Below are 22,542 nucleotides of genomic sequence, written 5' to 3'. Positions count from 1 at the left end.
AATAGTCACATAAATTCTAAGTAATTTTCATTGATACAAACCCATTTACCTGAATTACCAGATAATTGATGAAGTTCATGCAGGTAACTTGCTATAGAAAAGCTGGCCATCGGATTATTCAAGTCGGTTTTATTTCCAGACCAATTAGGTCAAAAGTAAACTTTATTGTATCGGTGTTAATTATCGGATTTATTGCTGTTAAGGTATTGCTGTCCTATTAGTAATTTGCCGCATTAGTTCGAGCATTATGTATGTAAGGTATATTATGTGTGAGAGACTGTAACGAGGTGCTTCAACTATACTAAACGTAACATTATGCCCTTATTAACTGTGGAACTGTTTTCTGCTGATATTTCCGAACTGGAATTGAAGCGCGATATGAACGACAAGAATATTCTGTCGTACAGAATTACTACAGTCTATCTAACGTGAATGTGTTTTACTCATGGTTTAATAATGTGGTAGGTTTGTTTGTAAGAAAGTCAATTACTATTGTATAGTTTGTCTTTTAAGTTTATGTTCTATGCTTTGCGCTTTGTTATTCAGTAATTTTCTTGTAATTTATCGAAAATAATGCACTTACCATAAATCAACAGCATTGGGTCCGCGTTACGCCGTGCGCGTGAAATATTGCGAGCCTTTACACGCAAGCCCACGCTTCGATTAGTTCGTTTTAGCTAATCAATAATTAAATGTTTTGACATTTGATTAAGATTTTAATTTTCCTCTTTCTCTTACTATTCATCGGTGATATTTTTTGGGATTTCATCTTTGCTTTCGATCGCGCTTAAGCTGCTTTGAGCGTCATCTGACAAAAACAGACAGAACTGCCTAATTTTTCCATCACCATAACTCCGCGGGATAGTGGAACCGCACGAGATCCGCTTCAAATTAAAAGTTTTCAGTATTAAACATTCGACGCTGCTGCGAATGTCCAACCCTAGCCCACTGTGTGGACAGATTCGATCAATGCCTACCGTCCGACGGGAATTCCTATTTTTACTGCCTCTTATTTGTTAGTCTAATTTCTATCTGCTGCATCGCATAAATTATACACTACCGTTCCCACCTGGAGCCTACGAACCGAACCGAGAAAGGCAAACGGGTCCGTAGAACAACAGGTTATAAACAACAACTGTAACGACTTTATTTCTACCACCGACACGACAGCAACCGCCGGTTGGTTGGTTAAATTAGTAGAAGCACAGGAATTCGCATTTTTAGTTTGTAGTTAGGTAGTTAGTTAGTATAGAATAGGTACCGATTAGAGATGGCAATAACTACAGCATCATCGCAACAATCGAAAACTAACGAAAGCGTCGAACGCTTCAACTCGTCTGGTTGCCCCGGTCGGCAACCGACTCCTTGGCCTAGCTGCTGATAACGACCGTCGCGGCTGCCGATGCTGCGGCGTTGGCCGACACCAGATTCTTGCCACCGACCGAGGCACTTTGATGGCGCAGATAGTGTTCGCGGTCCTTCAGATACTGATAGACGGCGTGATACTTCTGCTGCCGGGAGATCTGCAGCGGTGTCTGACCATCCTGGTTCTTCAGGGAAACATCCGCTCCGGCACCGATCAGCTGTTTCACCACCGGAAGATGACCAAACAGGGCAGCTGCGTGCAGGGCAGATTCCCCATTCGGAATGATGCCCAAGTTCGGGCGATACTTGAGCAGTTCGTGCACTACCGAACTGTGGCCTTTGTGGGCGGCCTTGAAGAGTGCCGTTGCACCATCCTAGCAGGAAGAAAATCTTTTTTAAATTCCCGAGCAACACTTAGTTAGATTAGGTACTTACACATCGAACAGCATCCACGTAAGCACCGTGCAGCAGCAGCATTTTGACAACATGATCGTGGCCCATCTGCGAAGCGATCCACAGCGGGGTGGCACCATCGTTTCGGGCCGTGTCCGGATGGGCTCCGGCCGCCAACAGCAGTTTCAGAACTGCGTTATGTCCGTTTTGAGCCGCTATGAAGAGCGGTGTTGCATGATCCTGTCAAAGAAAATAGTACAAAACAAGAAATGAATTTACCAACATGAAATCAAAAGCAAATCTAAACCGGAATTCATCAAACGAAACGTGTTGCATTGTGTTTCCGTTGAATTAAGTTTCCCAAGTTTTCTAGTTTCACTTCAAACATTTTTGATTTGAAACAACGGATTGGCACACATCGTTCAGGTCGGAAATTTATGGATGTTAAACATACTAATGAGCGGACTTTATCACACCAGATAACGAGCGTAAAAGTGAAATTAAAATGCCTCCAGATATCAATCAGCAAAAGACAGATCGTAAAACCTGGCGTTGGTTATGTGCATTTGCAATTTACGGAGTAGTAAAAAAAAACATCCGGTTAATCGTGACTAGACACTTCTAATGTCTCACTAAACACCAACCACACCGACTTGGCCGGAGGTTGGCAGCTGGGCCCCGTCTGCCATTGTGTCGTGTCAATTAAATACCCTTGGGAAAAATGAGAGGCGAATCGAGCTCTCCTACGGAGCACTTTGAAAAATAATGATAGCTAATGGCGTGATGTCCCAAATCGGAAAACTATGACCCAGTTGCGGTGGTTTTCACCCTTTTCACGGCAGGCAGTGGCAATTATATTCACACCAACAGATCATATTGTTTTCATTCGATGAAAGTGCTAAAAAAATACTGAGCTGACTAGCTAAACATGATTAGCTTTTACTATGATGAAATGAACCAACATTTCAAATGTTTTTGTTTTAAAACATAATATGATTGAAAATCCTAAAATTGGATTTGAAATTGAACTTAAATTTAGAGTCATTTGGACTGGAAGATTTACTGGAGATAAGACGTGAAATCGGACTTGAAACAAAGTTCTTATTTTTGTTTTTAATAGTTTTTATTTGAAATTTTACTTGAGACAGGAAACAAATAAGACTTGGATTCCGATTTAAAATTTAAATCGAAATTAGATTTGAAATGAAGCTCCAAATTGAACTTAAAATTCGAATTGACAATAGCACAGCATAGCATAGCATAGCTTAGACAACCGTACAGACCATGGGTGGCTGATATGGTGTACCCGTAAGTACACCATACACCTAGCCATGTCGTTATGATTGTAGAAATGAGTACGTTTGTTGAACACCTACTTTCCGAGGATGCGTAAAAACTCACGCAATCTTCAATGGCGTTCATGTACCCAGTAATATACGATATGAATATAATATGAATATATAAACGTAAAATAAAATGAAATGGAGCATATATAGAATGAAATGGGCAAAAATAGAACAATCTCACCAGCAATCCGCCGAATGAATTTTAATTGCGTCATTTGAGTTTCCGTCAGTGCATCTAATATCCAATAATTAATTCAACTCTTCATTCTGATATCCATGTGCATTATTTAAACTTATCGCGGCCAAAGTTTTCACTGTACAGTAGGAGGGCTTGCAGCCGTTTGCCCAAAATCGCAGTTTTGAAATGAGGCAGCCGGGAACCATGCAGCATCGCACCTCCTAGGTTTGCTACTCAATAGAGCATTACCGGGTATGACCACGTGGAGCCGCTAGGTAGGGTATTGAGATGGCAAGAGCTATATTAGTCGCCTTGTTTGCCAAATGGACATAAAATCGACATGAATTGGACTTGAGATTGGACTTGGAATTTCAATTAAAATTAGACTGAAAACTGGAATTCAAATTGTACTTGAAATCAGAACTAGAATTTGACCTAAAATTAGACTTGAATTTAGACTAATTTGAACTTGAAGTTTTACTTCACACCGGACATGAACAGGAAACTAGACACCAAGTTTTACCTAAAATTGGAATTGATATTTATCGTCAAGTGCTCTCACACGTTTTACCTCTTTTCTGGTCCGTTTGTATTGCTTTCTTGGTTTTTGTACTCATATTTTTTTCTGTCTTACGTTTCCAGTTTCATTACTCCATTTTTTTCGTTTCATGTCTCATTTTTCTTATTTTCAGTCTTGTTTTTCTTCATGATTTCCTTTGATTTGCTTTAATATCGTCCTTCGTGTTTTACACTTTTTCTCCCCTTTATTTAGTTTTTTTGTTATAGTTTATATTTTCTTAAGTTTTTTTAATTCCCACTCGTTTTCTTCGTCGTATGTTTTATTTTCCTGCTTTTGATTACGCGTTTGCCCTCTCTTTTGTCACGATTCTTCTGTTTTTGGCGCGTATTTTCCCTTTCCTCTTTGGTTTTACTGTTTTCCATTCCGTTTTTAATCTTGTTCTCTTTCATTTTAACTGTCTTCTTATTCTATTTCCTTCTATTCCAATTCTATTCTACCGTTTTTTGTAACATCTTTCTCTTTCTATATCACATTTGACCTCTTTTTCCAATTTACTATTCGTATCTCTCGCTATTCTTCATTTCCCTTTTGATTCTTTTTGTTTTCTGTTCCGTATTCTCTTGCGGGTCTCATATTCCTGCTTTTCCTTTATTGGTTTTCCTTATTTCTGCCTGCTGTTTCCTCTCTCTGTTCATTTTCACTTCTTTTTCTGTACTGTTTTTTCACTCTTTTCAGCAGTCATGAATTGATACGTTTTTCGTTTTTTTCGCTTTTAAACTCGTTTTCTATCCCGTGCTTCTTTTTCGTCTCTTTTGTTCTTCTTCTTATCATGTCCTGCTTTTCATTATTTTCTGTCGTTTCCCTTTTGTTCCTTTTCGTTTTGATTTTTCTCTCCATTTTTTGCTTTTCCTGTTCCATTTTTCTCGTCTTTCTGTTCTCGTTTCTCCCTTTTTCTGCTTCCTTATTTTATCCGAAATTTAACGACGAAATACGTTTTTTATCCTGTTTTATTTTCGTTTTCGTCCCTTTTTTCTTTTTCCGTCCAGCTTTCATTTTCTTTTCGTTTTCTTTATAGTTCTTTTATCTCGCTTTTCTTCTTTTCTCTTCCGTTCTTCATCTTTTTCTGTTCAGTCTGCTCTTTTTTGCATCGTTTGCCATTTTTTATCACTTTTTCACTCCCTTATGACCGATTTCCCTTCCATTCTGTTACATTTTTTCTTTCTTTTTTCCACCTTGTTTTATTCTTTTTCTCTCTCGCTTGTCTACCCTATTGTCCACATGATATTTGGATAGATTTACACTTAAAGTTTTACTCGAAACCGGACATGAACATGAAATTAGATAGAAAGTTTTACTTGATATTAGAATTGACATTGTCTAATTCTCTCACACGTTTTACCACGTTTCTATTTGGTTTTTTCTCTTTTACAGACCAATTTTTTCTCTTTTTGTTTCATTTTTCTCCATTTGTATCGCTTTCATGCCTCATGGTCTCACTTTTCTTCGGTTTTCTTCAGTTTAGTTCAGATCGTTTCTCTCTTTTTTTATCGTTTTTCTTTTTTTTCTGTCTTGGGTTTCTTTGTTCACTGTTCCTTCGTTTCCTGTTCCAATTTTCTCATATTTAGTCTTGTTTTTGTTTATGCTTTTCACTCGATTTTTAATATTTTTCCCGTTTTCCACCATTTCACCTCTTTATTTCGTTTTCATTTTCTCGTTAATTTCTCTTTGAGTCCTGTTTTTCCTCTGTTCCGTTTTTCCTCTTTTTTGTTTCGGTTTTCCTCGTGTTCAGGCCCATTTTTCCTATGTTTTCTGACTCGTTTCGACCGTTATCTGTCTTTCGGTTTTAGTTTATGTCTTTTTTCGCTCTTTAACTCCTTTTATATCCTATTTTTCGTTTTTATTGGTTCAGTTCTTCCTTTCATTATGTTTCCTTTTGTCTTCCTTTTTCATTTCTCTCTCTCCATTTTTTTTTCTTTTCCTGTTTCAATTTTCTCTTCTTTCTGCTCCTGCATCCGTATTTTATACTTTTATTTCCTCGTTTTCGCCGTTTTCGCCATTATTTAATTCTCTCGCACGTTTAACCACATTTCTATTCCATTTTTTCTCTTTACCAATCCCGTTTTTTCGCTTTCTGTTCCGTTTTTCTTCGTTTGTACCGCTTTCCTGTTTCGCTGTTACTTTCTTTCGTTTCCTGTTCCATTTTTGCATATTTTCAGTTTTGTATTTTTTTATGCTTTTCACTAATTTTTTGATATTTTCCCCGTTTTCCACCTTTTCACTCCTTTATTTCGTTCTCATTTGCCCTCTTTTCTTTTTCGCGGTTTTTCTTTCTCTGTTACTTTTCTCTTATTTTTCTATCGTATTTTTTACCCTTTTCCTGAGTCCTTGATTTCCTCTTCTCCGTTATTCTTCGTGTTGAAGTCTATTTTTCCTCTGTTTTCTATCTCGTTTCGACTATTTTCTTATTTTTTTCGGTCTCGATTTTCTTCCTTTTTCCCTTTTTAACTCTTTTTCTATCCCATTTTTTGTTTTCATCTGTTCCGTTCTTCCTCTTATTATGTCCTGCTTTTCATCATTTTCTGTCACTTTTCGTTTTATATCCTTTGTCTCCCGTTTTCTTTTTCTTCTCTTCAATTTGTCCTCTTTCTGTTCCACTTTTCCCTTATATCCGTTTTTATTTCTCTATTTTTCTGCTCTCCTATTTCATTCTTTGATTTCCCCCTCTTCTATCTCGTGTTTTGTCGTTTTGTTTCCGTTTTTCCTCTTATTTTTGTCCAATTCATCATCATTTTCAATCTTTTTTCTCATTTTTTTTTCTTTTTTCTTACCAGTTTTTATTCTTTTTCTCTCTCGTGTTTTTCCTCTTTTTCTATACCGTTGGTTCAGCATTTGTTCGTGCTGGTGCCACTACTAGGGAACTACAAAAAATATTATCATAAAAATCTTATCAAAATTAGAAATTGACCAGCAAGAAAAAAATATTTTAGAACATGTTTATGTGACAGAACCGCTTAGTCTGTTTCGAGGTGCAATGCTAATTTAACAAAAGCCAGTCGTTGTATGTTCGAATCTCGACTAAGCGGTGCTGCTAGACAGAATCAGTAGGATTGTTGCACTAGCCCCGTAATTGTCCTGTACTTTAATAACCGGCTGTGAAGTCTGTCGATAAAGAAGGGCCAAGTCAACAAAGACATTTAAGCTCCAAGGTTTTCATGTGACAGAACAAAATTTTCCGATTTTGATTTGGAGTTTTCCACTATTATTTAACTTAAAATTGGAAAAATAGAAGTGAATAGGACTTTTGTCTTTTCGATGTAGTTGACTTCTTTTTCAAAAAGTTAGATGTCAAATATATCGAAATGTCGGGCGTAGAAAAGATAAAGTGTCGTTTTGCTTTGCCGAAAAAACAAAGATCCGTGAATCTCCAACAGACAACTCCAAGTTTATAGAAGTGAATAGGTCTAAAATTGGACTTGAAACTAGATTTGAAAATTTATTTGAAATCGGACTTAAAATCAAAGTTAGAAATTAGATTTGAAATTACATTTGTCATTTGTCAAATAAACTTGAAATTGAGCCTAAAGCTGGAATTAGAAATTGAATATAAATTGGATTCAAATTGGTCGGTATTAAATTAGACCGGACTAGGTCGCAAAATTTATAAAAATTAGTTAAAGACATTTTCTAAGCTACATTTTACTCTAATCAGACTACATAAATGTTGCAAACAGCCAGAGTTATGAGATCATTTCGAACGATTGATAGCTATAAACCATACAGAGCAGCAAACTTTGAACGCGTTTTTCTCGAAATCAAAGTTTTGTCACTTGGTTCGGTCTGACTTCACACCGACCAATTGCTCTTGAAATTGTATTTGGAATTGTATTTGGAATTGGACTGGAAACCAGTTTTAAAGATCGATGTCGAAATTGGGCATGAGATGCTGGAATGAAAGTTAAATCTTGGGATACTCTGGTTATTGGTTAAGGTATATTTCGTATTTTTTTGATGCCAAAATATGTATTGATTATTCTGCTGTTGGCGGCTGGATGCGTGGATGCTTTCTAGAAAACAGTTCCTTGCTGGCGGTACGTGCTAGGAAACAATGGAGTATCGGAGAACGAATTTCAACGATGATTTTGAAACTTTAGATTAATACCTAAATTGCTACGCAGAAATTTTTCAAAATTCGAAAAATTACCAAAATGGCGGCAATTTTTTCAAAGGAAAAGTGTTTTTCCATCAAAAATCGCTAATAAAAAATCGAAAAATTGTGATTCCGTGAAGCGGCTGCATAACAATTTAGATAATTTATTTTTTCATGCTGAAACAAAATTTCAGCCAAATCAATCTACTAGACTCTGAGATACACGTACGCCAGCTGAAAAAATATGGTTTCGAGAAAAAAAACCGTTTAAAGTTTCGTACCACGAAAGAATTCTTTTAAAGTAAACCCACAGTATTTGTTGTAACTTTTTAACGAGATCTGCTATCAGAAAAATGCTTTTGGCGTAATATTTCTGACCATATAAGTCTTCCGAAAATGTACACAAAGAAAATGCGATTTTTCTAGAGTAAGGTCCCTCCTTAAATATATTCCATAGTTTCACGCGAAGGCGGTTTTACACATTTTTGTGGATTTTTAGATTAAGGCGAATTTGGTTATTGGCCATTGTAATTTATGTATCAATACAGTGGGCAAAAACGACCTCGTAATCCCAATAAATTGTAACCGATAGTTTGCAATTTTACAAGATACCTATTCCTATGTGAAAATATGCAAGAAATCGATTGTGATGGTTCCATCTGGTGCAGACCTTGGGAAGATGTCCATTTTGAACAATTATCCTCAAAAATCATGGTAAAAGCTAATTAAACTGTATGAAAATATATTTGCGCCCGTGAAATGCACTGAAATAGTTTTTAAATGCCAAAATGTCAGAAGTATCAAATCCCATCCATTCCATACTGTGCGAAATGCAAGAATAATCCAAATACATAGTAAAATCTAATTACTGCAATTAAAGCTAAGCCGGAAAATAAACTCGACATTTTAATTACAACCGAAACCGTCAACCAGAAAATTTACGTGAACGATTATCTGGGAAAATATCTGCCTGCAGCAGCATGATTGTTCCGTGCTGCTTTGGCCGGATTTGCCATCCTGCCAGTACAGAACGAAGACTATGGAGTGATCTGCCCCCCAGCAACACGTAGATGGTGCCCGATGATCCTTCCAATATTGTGAAATGTTGTGTCATCGTCCAGCGGAACCGACAGTGGACTCAAAAACTGTTGAAAGCAGAGAGGAGTTTAACGCAAACTGGTGTTGTGCGGCGAGCAAAGTGGACAAATTGCCTATATCTGATGGTAAGACTTAAATGAAATAGATGGTGATTCGGATTCGGTCAACCGAATTAATATATTTTATAATCATGGAATAAATCAAATTTTTATTGTATTTAGGTCAACTTTGTATGGTGCATGAGCATATTTTAAGCAAAATGGAAAACAATAAGCCACAGAAACATTAAACTACGTCATAAGCGAAAAATATGGCATTCGAATACCCGCCAAGTGTCATAAATTATCACGCCAAAATTAATAACATACGCTGCTCACACATCCTCAGCATTCCACCTAATCAGCACGGTCGATATTTATGAGCATGAGTGGGGGAAACCTCTTTTAATTTAGGATGTTTCGCAAGAATTTCTAGCCCAAACTTCACAGTTACCGAAAATTAACGACGAGAAGCCGGGGAATGGCGCAAACCGGCAAGGACCGTCTATTTACGCTAGAAGCCCAACCGACCAGGGCGTCCCGTACGTTCGTCATCGTTGCCTCCGGGGCGTTTGTCGCAGTTTTGACAACCCGGTTATGACGGACGGACGGACGGACGGACGCCGGGACGACCGGGAGATGATGTTGCACGTTTGGCACGTGTCTGCTGGCTGGTGAGGTGGAGAAATTTGCGGCAATTCCGGCAGGCAGAGTGTGTCTGTGCTCTTGAAGCCTTGCCGGTTGCCGTGTCTATGATTACGCAACTGGAAACTTTATCACGTGTCAGGGGAGGGGATAAATTTGAGACTGATGGGGGTGGGTCGGAAACCCCGCTGGTGATGACACAACCGGAATTGAATTTTTATTTGGTTCAAGATGTTGTTCCGTTGTTGGGTTAGAGTATGTGCTTTTGGTGTTAAAATTCTACTATTCGCCTTCGCCGAAATTGCTGGGATTGTTTTGTTTCTCGCAGTTCAACGAATCAGATAACGATATAATTCTCCTTTCGGGACAGTTGATACTGTTTCGGACGAAGCTCATTAGTGATGCAGAACCCTTTCCTACTTCGTAGAAATCAGTCACCTGTATCAGGCGGCATTTTTTGTCTAGTTTTGTTTTGTTTCTGGTGCCAAATCAGTGACCTTCTTTCGCCTCTTTGGCTGATCCGTTTCGAGGTACGGTGATCTGACCCTGACAAGGGTAGTGTGAAGTTTTGAAAAACTTTCATACTGGAATGTTATGTTAACCTTATTTTCCCATATCAATTCAGCAGTGAGTATTGTTTTTATCTCAAACAGTAGAATCATTCAACGGAACTGCGAATTATTCCATTAATTGAACATTATCCTACAGCTCCGGGGTCTTTCTTCAACTCATGCAGAAGCTTGACTTCTTGAAGCAGCCATTTCTTGGTGCTTTTCATGTTCACTTAATATGTTGCTATTTCCACGCCCCTCGACCATTCATGCACTCAAGCTGTTCTTGGTGCTCTGAATGTTGTTTTTCACTCCTTCTTTGTCCACTACTTTGCCTCCTCCTCCTGGTCCTCCCGACCCCAACCGGGAGAGTTAGATGATGAGTCTTCGCTTCGTTGCACCACCACGGCAGCGACCGGTTGGAGGTAAACAGCGCCACCACCGAGGGGAGTTCATTTCGAAGTGATAGGTATTTAGTTTCAATAAGGTTTTTTTTCCTTCTGCCTCTACCATTCCATCCTTCGCTACTTCATCAAAAACTTTTCAAGCTACCGTGTTTATTATTTTAAAAACATGATTAAGACGCTTGATGATGGTTGGGCGGAAAAGAACGAGGAGAGAGAAAAAACCGAACGTTTCTGCGCAACTTACCGGAGGTGTCGGTAATTCGTTCGAAAAAAGCTACACTCAACTCAACACAATCGAACCATCAAGTCCGTCTTGGGGCAACGGAATGCTAGGGCAGATAATCAGATCTATTTCGGACTGGATTCGAGCTGCCACACGAACGTAAATTATTGGTTCATTCTAGCGGAGTTGGAATGCCTCGGCCCGTATTGTGTCAGCTGTGAATCCCGATCCCGAAACACGCAGCCTGGCCCGTCCATTTATCTGTGAACCGAATTCCGCTGAAAATCTCCGCTCGCTCCGTTCGCTTGTTTGCTTCCAAACCACATCACGGTAGACACTAACTAATATAAACATAATGAAATGAAGATAAATGATGCATGCAGACAATTTAGATTTAATGGAATTTTTGTTTAATAGGTCGTAAAGAGAGCGATACATGCACGCCATCGCCACGGACGGCGAGGAACTCCGAGAATAGCATTTTCCGAGCCCCGCTGGATGTGCTGTTCCGAGAAAGCCGGCGGTGCCGGCGGTACTGGCCGGTATCGAGGCGCACAGAACCAGAAAAGTGTCGAGGGCTTGTTTGCGATTACGCTTTTCGTTCGGCCGTGCAGCAAACTTCTTGGCTTGGCTTGACTTGGCTGGCTGGCTGGCTGGCTGGCAGTGTTTTATAGACCCGCTTTGCTCTTTGCACTCCGATGCCAACTAAGTGGCAGCTCATAAAGCATATGTGTGCAGCATGCATATGACCATATTGGGCTTGACCTAAATGGGCCGGCAGAGGATGCAGTTTAGGTACGGAAAACGGACCACACCGCATCAGTCGGTCGAGGCGCAAGTTAACCGGCTGGCGAAACCTTAAGCGGGGTTGGCTTTGGTTTCGGATTAAGAGCAAAGATTGGGCTGGTGTTCGCTTGCAATGGGTGAAAAACGTACGCTATGCCACATTGTGGAGTAAGTTTACTTCAGAAACATTTAAAGGTAAGTTCTATTTGGATCGACCAAAAAAATTGTTTGGTTGCAATGCTTTTTAGTACTGAGTGCTTAGCACAGATATGAACATGTTCGAGCACTTATGAGCTCTTATTACAAGCCATTGAATTTCATTAGGTTCTGTAGACTTCCGGAATGTCTGCCTTGAAAATCTGGTACAGGGATACCTCGATATAAGACAATTTATAATTTCTAAAAGTTGTCTTATATCGAAATTGTCTTATATCGAAACATGGTTTTTTCAAAAAAAAAATGCATTAGCGGACGCCAGTTTTGCTCTGTGTTATGTGTTTACGGTTTTTGAACTATTTATTATTGTTTGAACTATTATTTTTTTACTATTTTTGGGGTTATTTTGAAATAATGATCATCTTCATGGCATCGATTTCAGAATGGAAAATCAGCTCTGGTATCGTTATCAGCTATGTCAAAGGGATTTGTTTCGATATAAGACAAAATTGTCTTATATCGAATTGTCTTATATCGAGGTTGTTTTATAACGAGGCTGTCTTATATCGAGGTATACCTGTACCTGACTAAATAGTTGTCACATAATTCCCTAAAATGTGATTTCTTTGTTGTTAAATTTAAAGGTGTTTTTTTCGGAGGAGTTTGAATCAATCCTTTTCTTGGTTAGTTTTGACCCATATCGAGTTAGACAAATCGATGATAAGGTCAGCAATATTTAGACTCAAGCGACTTCAGGTATCAGGTATCAGCATCTTTTGCTCGAGCAGCACGTACCTCACAATAATGTAGAAGATTTGTGCCGTGCCCATCTTTCCCGTATCATCATTTACCTAATGAGGACGGGAAGGAAAACAAAAGGAATAAGAAGGAATGTATAATAAATTTGGACAAACACAAATACATATATACCCAGGGATTTTGGTACCCCCGAGAGGATACTACAATCCTTGGTAGTTAACTTATCACTAGTACACCTCCTGGGGGGTATACTCATGATGAACAAGAGCCTATAGCTCTATATCGCTTTTGGTAAGAAACATCAAAATGTCTCGTAATTTTAGTTTCCCAAAATCCGATTCATTTAAGATGCAGGCTCCAAAAGATCTTATGATTCGAAAACCGACTTTTCAGCTTCAGATCTTGCTAGCTCATCATCCCATTCATTTCCGGTTATACCAGAATGGCCAGGAACCCAGACCGGATGAACAGCATTCAGAATATTCTTTTGATTGAGTGTGGCAGGCCATGACTGAGATTTTGAATCAGCCGTACATAGTGCTTTTAGGTACAACAAAGGTAGATAATCCTTCCTGTCAGTTCTTTCTGAAGTGCAAACTGAGATCCGCACATAATTGCAGAGATTTCAGCTTGAAAAATGGTGCAGTAACTACCCAACGAATAGGATTCTTCCAATTCCAGCTCACGGCAGTAAACACCAGCAACCACGCGACCTTCGTACGAGGAACAATCGGTATAACAAACCACGTAATCGGAAATTTCCCTTTCCATGTAGCCTGACATCCACTCCTATCTAGGAGGAAAGTCGCTTGAAAAAGTCCTACAGAGGTTTTTTTTCCTTTTTTTTTTTGGGTACATTTTCCACTGCGACCAGTTATTTGATCTATTGTGGCAGGCCCCAGTTTATTGTACGCCACATCAGGGTGTCGTATCACTATTAGTATGAGTGATTTCCACTTGCTGATCGACGGCATTGTCCCAATAAGGTATTATACAACGAATAAAGTTTATTGCCTTATTGGGAGAATTCATCCATACATCCGAGGGTTGTATTAAAGTCATGTCAAAGAAAGTTTTTCTTTTATGAAGTAGTGCCACGCAATAACATAGTAGATGTTCCGCATTTTCACTTTCTAGGTTACAGAAGCGACACGTGTCATCTTCTAATTTTCCCAGTTGTTTTAAGTGATATTTACTTGCGCAGTGGCCTGTTACGAGGCCACAGTAAGTACGTAAGTCCTTTTTAGACAGGCTAAGAAGTTTCTGGGTTATTGTTTTATTAGGAGATATAAATTTCTTTGATTGTCGAGCTGTCAGATTTTTTTTCCAGACATCGTCAATCATTGATTTTTCCCAGTTTTTTAATTCCATTTTAATAGTACATTCTGAGACCCCACAGAATGGTTCTGGTCCAATGAAAGGTTTAATCGATCCAGCTTTTGCCAACTGATCCGCTTTTTCATTGCCTTCAATTCCGCAGTGCCCAGGGACCCAAAAAAGATTTATTGTGCTTTTTCTAGCCACCTGCTGCAGCAATTGAATACATTCCCAAACCAGTTTAGACGAACACGAAACTGACTTCAGTGCTTTTAAAGCAGCCTGGCTGTCAGAAAATATACATATATTTGCATTTCTATAATTTCGTCGCAGACAAACTATAGCACATTCAATAATTGCCTGTATTTCTGCTTGAAAAACAGTCGGCCATTGGCCCATGGATATTGATATGTCGACTCCGGGGCCCGTTACGCCAGTTCCAACTTTGTTGTTTAGTTTAGAACCGTCAGTGTAGAAGATTATCGATCCTGGTTGAATATTGGGCCCACCTGATTCCCACTCCGTGCGACTTGTTTCTGTTACATGGAATAGTCGTTCAAAGTTATATTGTCTATCCATCCAGTCCTCATGCGTTAATATGGGATTAATTTTAAAATCCTTTAAGATACTGAGATGGCCCCTAAGGTCTCCATCAAAGAGCTTTTTTGTTCTCCTCAACCTTAGTGCATTTTTCTCAGCTTCTAGTTGAACAAATAAGTGCAGTGGAAGCAAACTTAAAATAGAGTCTAACGCTTTTGATGGCGTACTGCTAGTTGCTCCGGTTATGGAGATTGTAGCTAATCTTTGCAACTTCTCTAGTTTCTTTTGAGCATTTTTAATCTTTGTTTTCGGCCACCAAACTAAGGCCGCATATGTTATCCTGGGTCTTACTATTGCTGTGTAGATCCAATGAATCATTTTAGGTTTCAGTCCCCATTTATTTCCGAAAGTTTTTCTACTTATCCATAAGGCATTCATAGCCTTATTTAACACTTGATCCAAGTGTAAATTCCAGTTCAATTTGCTATCAAGAATCACTCCTAGATATTTTACTTTGGGAGAAATATTTAGTTTTGTTCCTTCTAAGTACAAGTCAGGTATTTTAGTTTTCCTTCTTCGCGTGAAAGAAATAACAGTAGTTTTTTGAGGGTTTATTGAAAGATCCTCATCTCTGCACCATGATATTGTAGAATCCAGAGCATGCTGCAATCTATCTTTAATAACTTGTTCATATTTCCCACGAACTATAATTGCAATGTCATCAGCGAAACCAATTATTTCAAATCCTGACGCTTCAAGATGTGATAGTAGTTCGTCAACAACAAGTGACCACAACAAAGGTGAAAGAACTCCTCCTTGTGGGCAACCCTTTACAGTCTTTACCATGACAGTTGACATTCCATGGCTACTAGTTATTTCTCTTTTTTGTAACATTTGACAAATCCAATCTACAATAGCTTAATCGAAATTACGTTTTATCATAGCATTTTTCATTGAAGTGTGAGACAGGGATGGTTCGATCACTTTGACTCAATTTTGATTCATTTGACAGTAGCGTCCTAACCGAGCAAAATTTTACAAATTGATGTATGGGACAATTGTAGATAATAACTAGATCTACAATTTTGCTGAATAAAGTGTTGCTGTATCTTTTGTAGTTACGGTGCTACAATGCTAGTACCTCATTAGTAACTAAATGAACGTCGACGGCGACAAAGTGATAATACAGGTATACCTCGATAGTACGCACACCCGCACATCGTTTAGCGTACGTACTATCGAAACGTACGTACTATCGAATCACAATTTTTAAGGTAAAGTATTATTTTTATTATACTAAATATTGTCTAAAACTTCCAAATTAGGTAGATCAGATCAGATATTATAAAATAAATAATGATCTTAGTAAAATTATTTTGGAAAAAAAAAACTACAAATGTTAAAAACTAGTTGAAAAGTAAAGCAAAAGGAATCCAAAAATACCTATTTTTTCAAAATTCTTTCTCAAATTGAAAATTTACATATTTTAATCGAATAAATCTAGGTAAAGGTTTGGTACATAGTTGTAAATATATGCTAGAATGAGGAAACATGACAAGAGGAGCTCAATAGCCGTCATTCGGGATATTTCATTCCAAATCCACTAATATCAATCGAGTGAGCTTCCAGTCTATATGCTGGACACTGAGTGAGTGCTATGAACAGAAAATAGTTAACTAATCGAAATAGTTAAATAATCGAAGCTTCAGCTGTAGGCTGCGTAAATTGGAGAAGTTCCTATAAGGCTGCTTATCTGCGTAGGAAAGCATACCTATCCCATGTGAATATTAATCGATTTTGAGAAAAATACGGAAGTAGCTTATTTATATCCTAATTTACCTTACAAGCTGTAATTTAAACAGACTTTGTTCGAAAAATTTTCCAAAAAATTTCAAACATGAACAGTTCCATATGCAAAATAAAAGCATAACTGTCCCATAATAATATTGTCCATTATAAACATTTTCTTTTTGCCAATTTAGGTAACAATATTCTTTTAATTTTCGCCTCTATTGAGTGTGATAATATCTTAACAAAAAGATAATATGACAGTAATATTTATTTCTAAGTTTATACCAAAGTTCTACCACGATTTTTTCTTAATCGGCAAAGATTTCACACAGGCACAATTTTCTTCGGCGATGACAGGGAGAAGAGTATTTGATAGAGCGACTTTTCTCTACGTTTCGATTCCACAATGTCCTTTATGGAATTTTTTTTTTCATTTGGGAAGCTTTCAAAAAATAGCTCGTGTTGTTTTTTCGACAGCAGAGCATACTTGAAGTTCGAAATTCAAACTTCATCAAGTTTGTATCTAGCAGTGACGCTGCCCTTTTTTGAATATAGTCTTTCGAATGCCTTCGAGATATTGGGATTTATAAATTGTGTATTTCGAAACCAGACCGCGACGTCTTTCTTGGCTTCTTTAATGACGATCTTAAAGTCCTGAAATATTATTGGAGCGTTCCGGTTGCGCATACATTAGTATAGGAACTATCTTCCGCAATGTACTGTTAAAAATTTAAAAAAATACATGTGAGACAGACATGCTTTTATTTAGCAAGCGCTTGTAAATAAAAGCATAATTGTCCAATCTTCGAAATTCTGAGGAAAAAAATGCATTTTGTTTAACTTTACAACCAAATTAATGTGGATAGTTTAATTACTAGTGTAACGTAATTTTTTCTCCGAAGAAAGTAAAATAATTCTTGTATAATGACGACAACATATATTCTCCCGTCGCAGTTGGGAAGAATGCGAATCGCAGAAAAAGTGAATTCTCTGAGCAAAAATCTGCAAAATCTAGTAGCGACCATGAGTCTGCCCGGAATGCTTAAATAACTGTTATTTAGAACGCATATTTGATTAATTTACTATTTAAGAACTGTTTTTAATTTTAAAATAATGTTTTTTTTACATTATAGAAATAACTAATATTATTCGAAAATTTATAATTATTGAAAACGCATTTGCTTGTATTGACTCATAAATATTCATAAAAATGTTTCTGCTTTATATAGAAACTAAAAAAAATCATTGTTGGAAAATGTACGTACTATCGAGGCAAATTGTACGTATTATGGAGGGTACGTATTATCGAGGGTACGTACTAACGAGGGTACGTACTATGGAGGTATACCTGTATACGTACGTTAGGTACATGTACGCAAAGTACAAGACGTCAGGCATAACGCAAGTAACAATTCTAAAGCTGTTTACTTTTATTTAGGTTTTATGATTTTATTGCGATATGAATCATTACGTCCGGTTTTATCATGATGTTGCGCAATACCAAGATGATACAGGTCAAAAACTACATATAACCAACTATAAAACCATAATAAAACTGTTCATAAAGCAAATTTACTGTGGTTGCCTATATTACCACGATAAAACTGGTTGGTTGTGACACATCTCTTATAAACATACTATGTATAAGTAGGGTGTAACAGTACAATATGGTTGCTTGTCAATCCTCAGTAATACAGCAGTGAATATGAATATCAGTTTTTGCGCCTTGCACTGAAAATTTATATTCTAGTGGATTGGGACGCAACAGATTGCAGTAGGCTTTGTGATGACAATTTACTTTAAAGTTGAGATAACTGTTTGTGCGGTTTGCGTTGAAATCAAACGTTTATGGTGAAAACAACGCTTAGTGAAAATATCAACACCTCGAGATGTAACTGACATTTTTGATACTGAGTATCATTTTTCTTTTCGAATTCGTTGATACCGATATTTGATATTCAGTTTTAGAGATGGAATAATGATTATCTGTTCCAATAATATCGTGACTGGATATTGAAATTGATTTTCTGGCTGATAAATATCAGCTACATAGGGAGCGAGCTGATATTCAATTTTATGAGTATCAACTGATAATTTTAAGCACTGGTCATTCCATAAAATCGAAAAATGACTCATAACTCAAGCAACTCAGGATGGGGAAATGAAGAAGCTTGTCTTACAAGCAACATGCTGTCCCAAGTAAAGATTTTAGTATGGCATTACGCAATACCAAGACTATATACGAGTCGGTCGGACTCCGTCCAATACAAACGAAAATTTTACTTGCGTCGGACCGACGCCGGGTGACAAACTATTACTGTGAGCAGCCGATTTGGAGACAAAAAGAGAAACAAAAAAACATAATCTTATATACTTCCAGTCAGTTTGCAGTATAGATTCTTCCATATGAACGCAAAGCAGTAGAACAACTGTTGGCTTCTCTTGAGAGGCCGCATGAATTATAAGACGGCAGCAGCGCAAGCGGCAGATTGACTGGATTCAAAAAACAGTCAAATGATCGTTCAAAAAGCGCAAGTTGAATGCGGAAAGCGTACGCAGTCACATTCAACTTGCGTTCCCTTTTCAAGCTCTGGTCAGGAGCAAGTAGTAGGATAACTATGGATAAAATGCCAAGTTGGGGTATTCATAGAGTGTTGTAATATGTTCGAATTTGATATCATCATACGAAATTTATAGAAAGTCCCATAATATCAACATCGGGAAGGACTGATACTTACAGGTGTATACATTCGTAGTTCTACGTCAAGTCTTCGTTTGTGTCCTGAGGGAATGTACCCTTTTACTTTTTTTCTTAATTCTCAGCCAATTAACGCTTAAATTGGTGCGTACTCATTCACACTTTGATCTACTGTGGGGCTCTTGTTATATTCCGCACTTCATTTTCCTGTTATAAGTAAGTGTTGAAATTCTCTGTCAATTATGGCTTAAGTTAGGTGTCGTTAGATTTTAATTGTTAGAATTGTTTTGCATTTTGAAATTTTGAGACATTTTTTGTCAAACATGGCTGAGTTTTCGCCAATGTCCGTTTTATTGAAGCTCGATGTTGTCACGAATGAGTCCAGATTTTAATTTAGGGTCAATTGCCTTAATATTTGCAAACACTGAGAAGTGAGAAACGATTTTAACCTTTCGTAAATTGCACCAATTTCGATTGCCGGGCATGGTTAAACAGAACAGAACCTGCTCGAAATTTAACGCCGCCTGGTGACTAACGACAATAATGACATAATTAGAAAAATATGAAACCTAGAGAGAAAGCTAAAACAGAATTCGGATGAAGATACGACCATAATGAAAACCAAGAAAAAACTGAGCCAAAATAAATTAGATAAACTAAGATAACCATAACTAATAAAGCATTAAAACAATATAATTCTGACTCAGAGTTTAGAACATAATCAGAGTTTTTCTGGCAGTTTTATTATTTTACATGACTTGTTGTCATTTTTTTGTTATTCATGGCTCGATTACTGTCTACCTAAGTTAAAAGGTGAAAAGTCATGTCATTTGTACCAATTTTCATGGTTGCAAACTGCCACATTTACCGAATATTGAACTTGTACTTCAAGTCACCTCTTACTATTTTTGTTTTACTAATGACTTCAACAGTAGTTTTGAAACAAATCAAACCGATTTTTTCCGTTTTGTCTGCAGCCCGAGTTTAGGACGAAAAGTATTTTGGCATTTTTTCCAAATCCAGCATTTAAATTTAATTTTGTGAAAAATTTTCTACACACAGACTTTATTTTATAACAACCAATTTGAAACATAACCCACACCACATTTTTTATTCGAACGGCACCCCACATTGCTGTTACCCGTCGAACAACACCCGGTAGCCGGCTTAGCAAGCTAGACCGACCGAGTTCAACAATGTCACCGTTCACAATATGTCAAATGTATGTTCCAGCAAGATGGAGCAACGCAGAATGAGTTGTCACACCTTGTCAAACCACCGCACCGACCGACCGATGACGACGGTTCGTAGTAGGAAGGTAGGTACTGCTGTTTTAACTAGCAAACTCCACTCGCCGAGTTCCGAGATGACTCGCAGAGCAGGAGTGCAACATGCTAGAAAAATGTAATAATAAAAGGTGAAATAATGAAAACTAATTATAAATACCCACCTTCATGCAGGCATGAACGTTGGCCCCGTAGCTGAGCAACTCGCTAACCATGTTCTCGTGTCCGCCCTGACAGGCGACGAACAGCGGCGTACCACCATCCTTCGAATCCGGAAATCCAAGCGTGCATACACACACATACACAAAGGGCCACCCCCGGTACGGTGGATAAGTTCCAGCGTTAAAGCCAAGAGAAGGAGCCAGGAAAAAAAACGAAGAAAGTAAAAGGATTTAATTAAAAAATATTCATTTACACAATGTACCACGATGATGAGGTTGTGAATGACGGCGACTTGAAAACTTGCCACTCGGTTTCCTGTAGGTACCTGTACAGCAGTCAACTCACCGTGGAAAATAAACCCTTTTCTATACACACACTATATTAAGACAGCACCGAAGCGCTGCCGGCCGGCCGGTGAAAAGTAATCTTCGAAATTAATATTGCTATTGGCTGCAAGAAAGCCGGAATTCCGATGAATACTTTTCACCGTTCTTTCCGGGAAAACAGGACATTCGACTTCAACTTACCACCGAAGAGCAGTCTACCGGTGCACCGGCTTTCAGTAGTATCCTAGCGACATCGACGTAACCGCCTTGGGCTGCGAAAAATAGCGCCGTCGTTCCGGTCTGCAGTGGAAGAAGATAACAAACTGAATTAATTTAGGAAGATTCGGAGTTATTTTCCTAATGAGCGAACCGGTGAGGATCGAATTACATTGCACATTTTTGCGTGAAAAAAAAACTAGTTAAACAACAAAACCTTGACCAAACAACAACAGCAAGTCCACATAATTCCTCTGTTTAAAGCACCCTTCAGCGCTGGTTGAAACCCCTCAACTCATGACCATTCAAAGCTGAGAGGCCCCTTGAGTAGTGTAGCTAATTTCTGGCAATTCAAAATTTGGCACTTTCCGCACTCCGCACGTCAGTCAAGCCAAGTCAAGTCAAGTCAAGTCTGGATGGAAGCTGCACAATATAATTCCTCAAACAAAACCTGCAGCAATACTTACCACTCGTCTCGCATTCGGATCTGCACCCTGTTCCAGCAGCTCTATGACGCAAGCAGTGTGTCCTCCTGCGGCGGCCAAAATAAGCGGCGTTGTGTAGTCCTGCAAAACGGGGACAGAAACGGAGAGAGAAAAAAAATGTCGCTTAAATTCACTCGTTTTCAACATCATAATGCTGATTTTGTTTTCTATTCCGGCGGCGCACGCTTCATGCTAAGCGGTAATCTTCAGGACTTTCAAGTACTTTCAAATTAAATTACGTAACAAAACTCTCCGAAAAAAAACCTGAATCCCACCGTTGAGCTTCAGCTCCTCGCTCGCACACACAGGGTTGTTAGGCTGTCAACGACCATTCACGGGTTCCCCGCCAGGAAGAACGAAATTGGAAATATGACGAACACGAGAGCAGCTCCCATTAAACATTTTAAATTATTCATAAAGTGCACACAAAACAGCTCATCCCACTCCTGCCTGCGCTCGGGCTCTCCCACCCAGCAGCAGTGGTGAGTGCTGAAACGTTTTTCTGATTCATTTTTTTTTGTCGAGTATATTTGGAGGCTTAGTTCGGTCTGGTTCTGGTCGTGAAAGCAGTACAGCAGAGTAAGTCAAACTTCCAGTTCCATCCGCAGTTGCCATCGAAGCCGTTGGTTGGTTGACAGAATGCTGAATGGTGCTGGTGGTGGGTTGGGTAGGGTATGTAAATCGCATCGTTTTTGACCGTTTATGATTGCAACAAAAGCAGCCATGAAACCGGTAAATTCAATCAACCTGGAAAATTTGATATTTTGTTTAACTTCTGCTTTTTTTTCTGTTAGCACCTGATGGAAGGCGGAAAGCTATCCGCTTTGGATTCGGATGTGTATTTCCGGCAGCAAAGCCACGGTTTAGTAGAATAGGCTGTCTCAATAATAGCGAATGAAAACGGCGTAATCCAATGATGCTTTGTTCAAATTATAATTTTCATACTTCATATCTCAATTCAAACAATGCTTAACTCATAGAATCAAAAATAGTTTTAAATCAAGCTAATTTCCAGTGCCCTGCCATTTAAGCGCAGTTTTAGACATATTTATATAGTGCCTCAGGGTAGCAGTACAGGACCGTTACTCTTAGGCTTTCTTCTATCAATG

The 22,542-nt window shown here is 38.3% G+C and overlaps 1 protein-coding gene across 1 annotated transcript; it reads right to left on the bottom strand.

Moving 5' to 3' along the window:
- Positions 1-1,370: 1,370 nt before the first annotated feature.
- On the bottom strand, positions 1,371-21,129 carry LOC128740982 (ankyrin repeat domain-containing protein 29). Its single transcript, XM_053836558.1, has 4 exons — positions 21,121-21,129; positions 20,934-21,032; positions 1,801-1,998; positions 1,371-1,739 (listed from the first exon to the last, which is right to left on the bottom strand). The coding sequence occupies exons 1-4, from the start codon at positions 21,127-21,129 to the stop codon at positions 1,371-1,373; spliced, it is 675 nt and encodes a 224-aa protein (XP_053692533.1).
- Between the last annotated feature and the right edge of the window lie 1,413 nt (positions 21,130-22,542).

This window comes from Sabethes cyaneus, chromosome 3 (genome assembly GCF_943734655.1).
Source record: "Sabethes cyaneus chromosome 3, idSabCyanKW18_F2, whole genome shotgun sequence".
Classification (NCBI taxonomy): domain Eukaryota; kingdom Metazoa; phylum Arthropoda; class Insecta; order Diptera; family Culicidae; genus Sabethes; species Sabethes cyaneus.
This window is presented reverse-complemented; position numbering and strand designations above follow the sequence as displayed.

Bases quoted from the DNA above. Each gene is read 5' to 3' on its own strand.
- LOC128740982 (XM_053836558.1), bottom strand. The intron at 1,999-20,933 runs GTAAGTTGAAGT...TTTCTTTGACAG, and splicing joins CGGTAGACTGCTCTTCGGTG to GATCATGCAACACCGCTCTT. The intron at 1,740-1,800 runs GTAAGTACCTAA...TCTTCCTGCTAG, and splicing joins ACGTGGATGCTGTTCGATGT to GATGGTGCAACGGCACTCTT.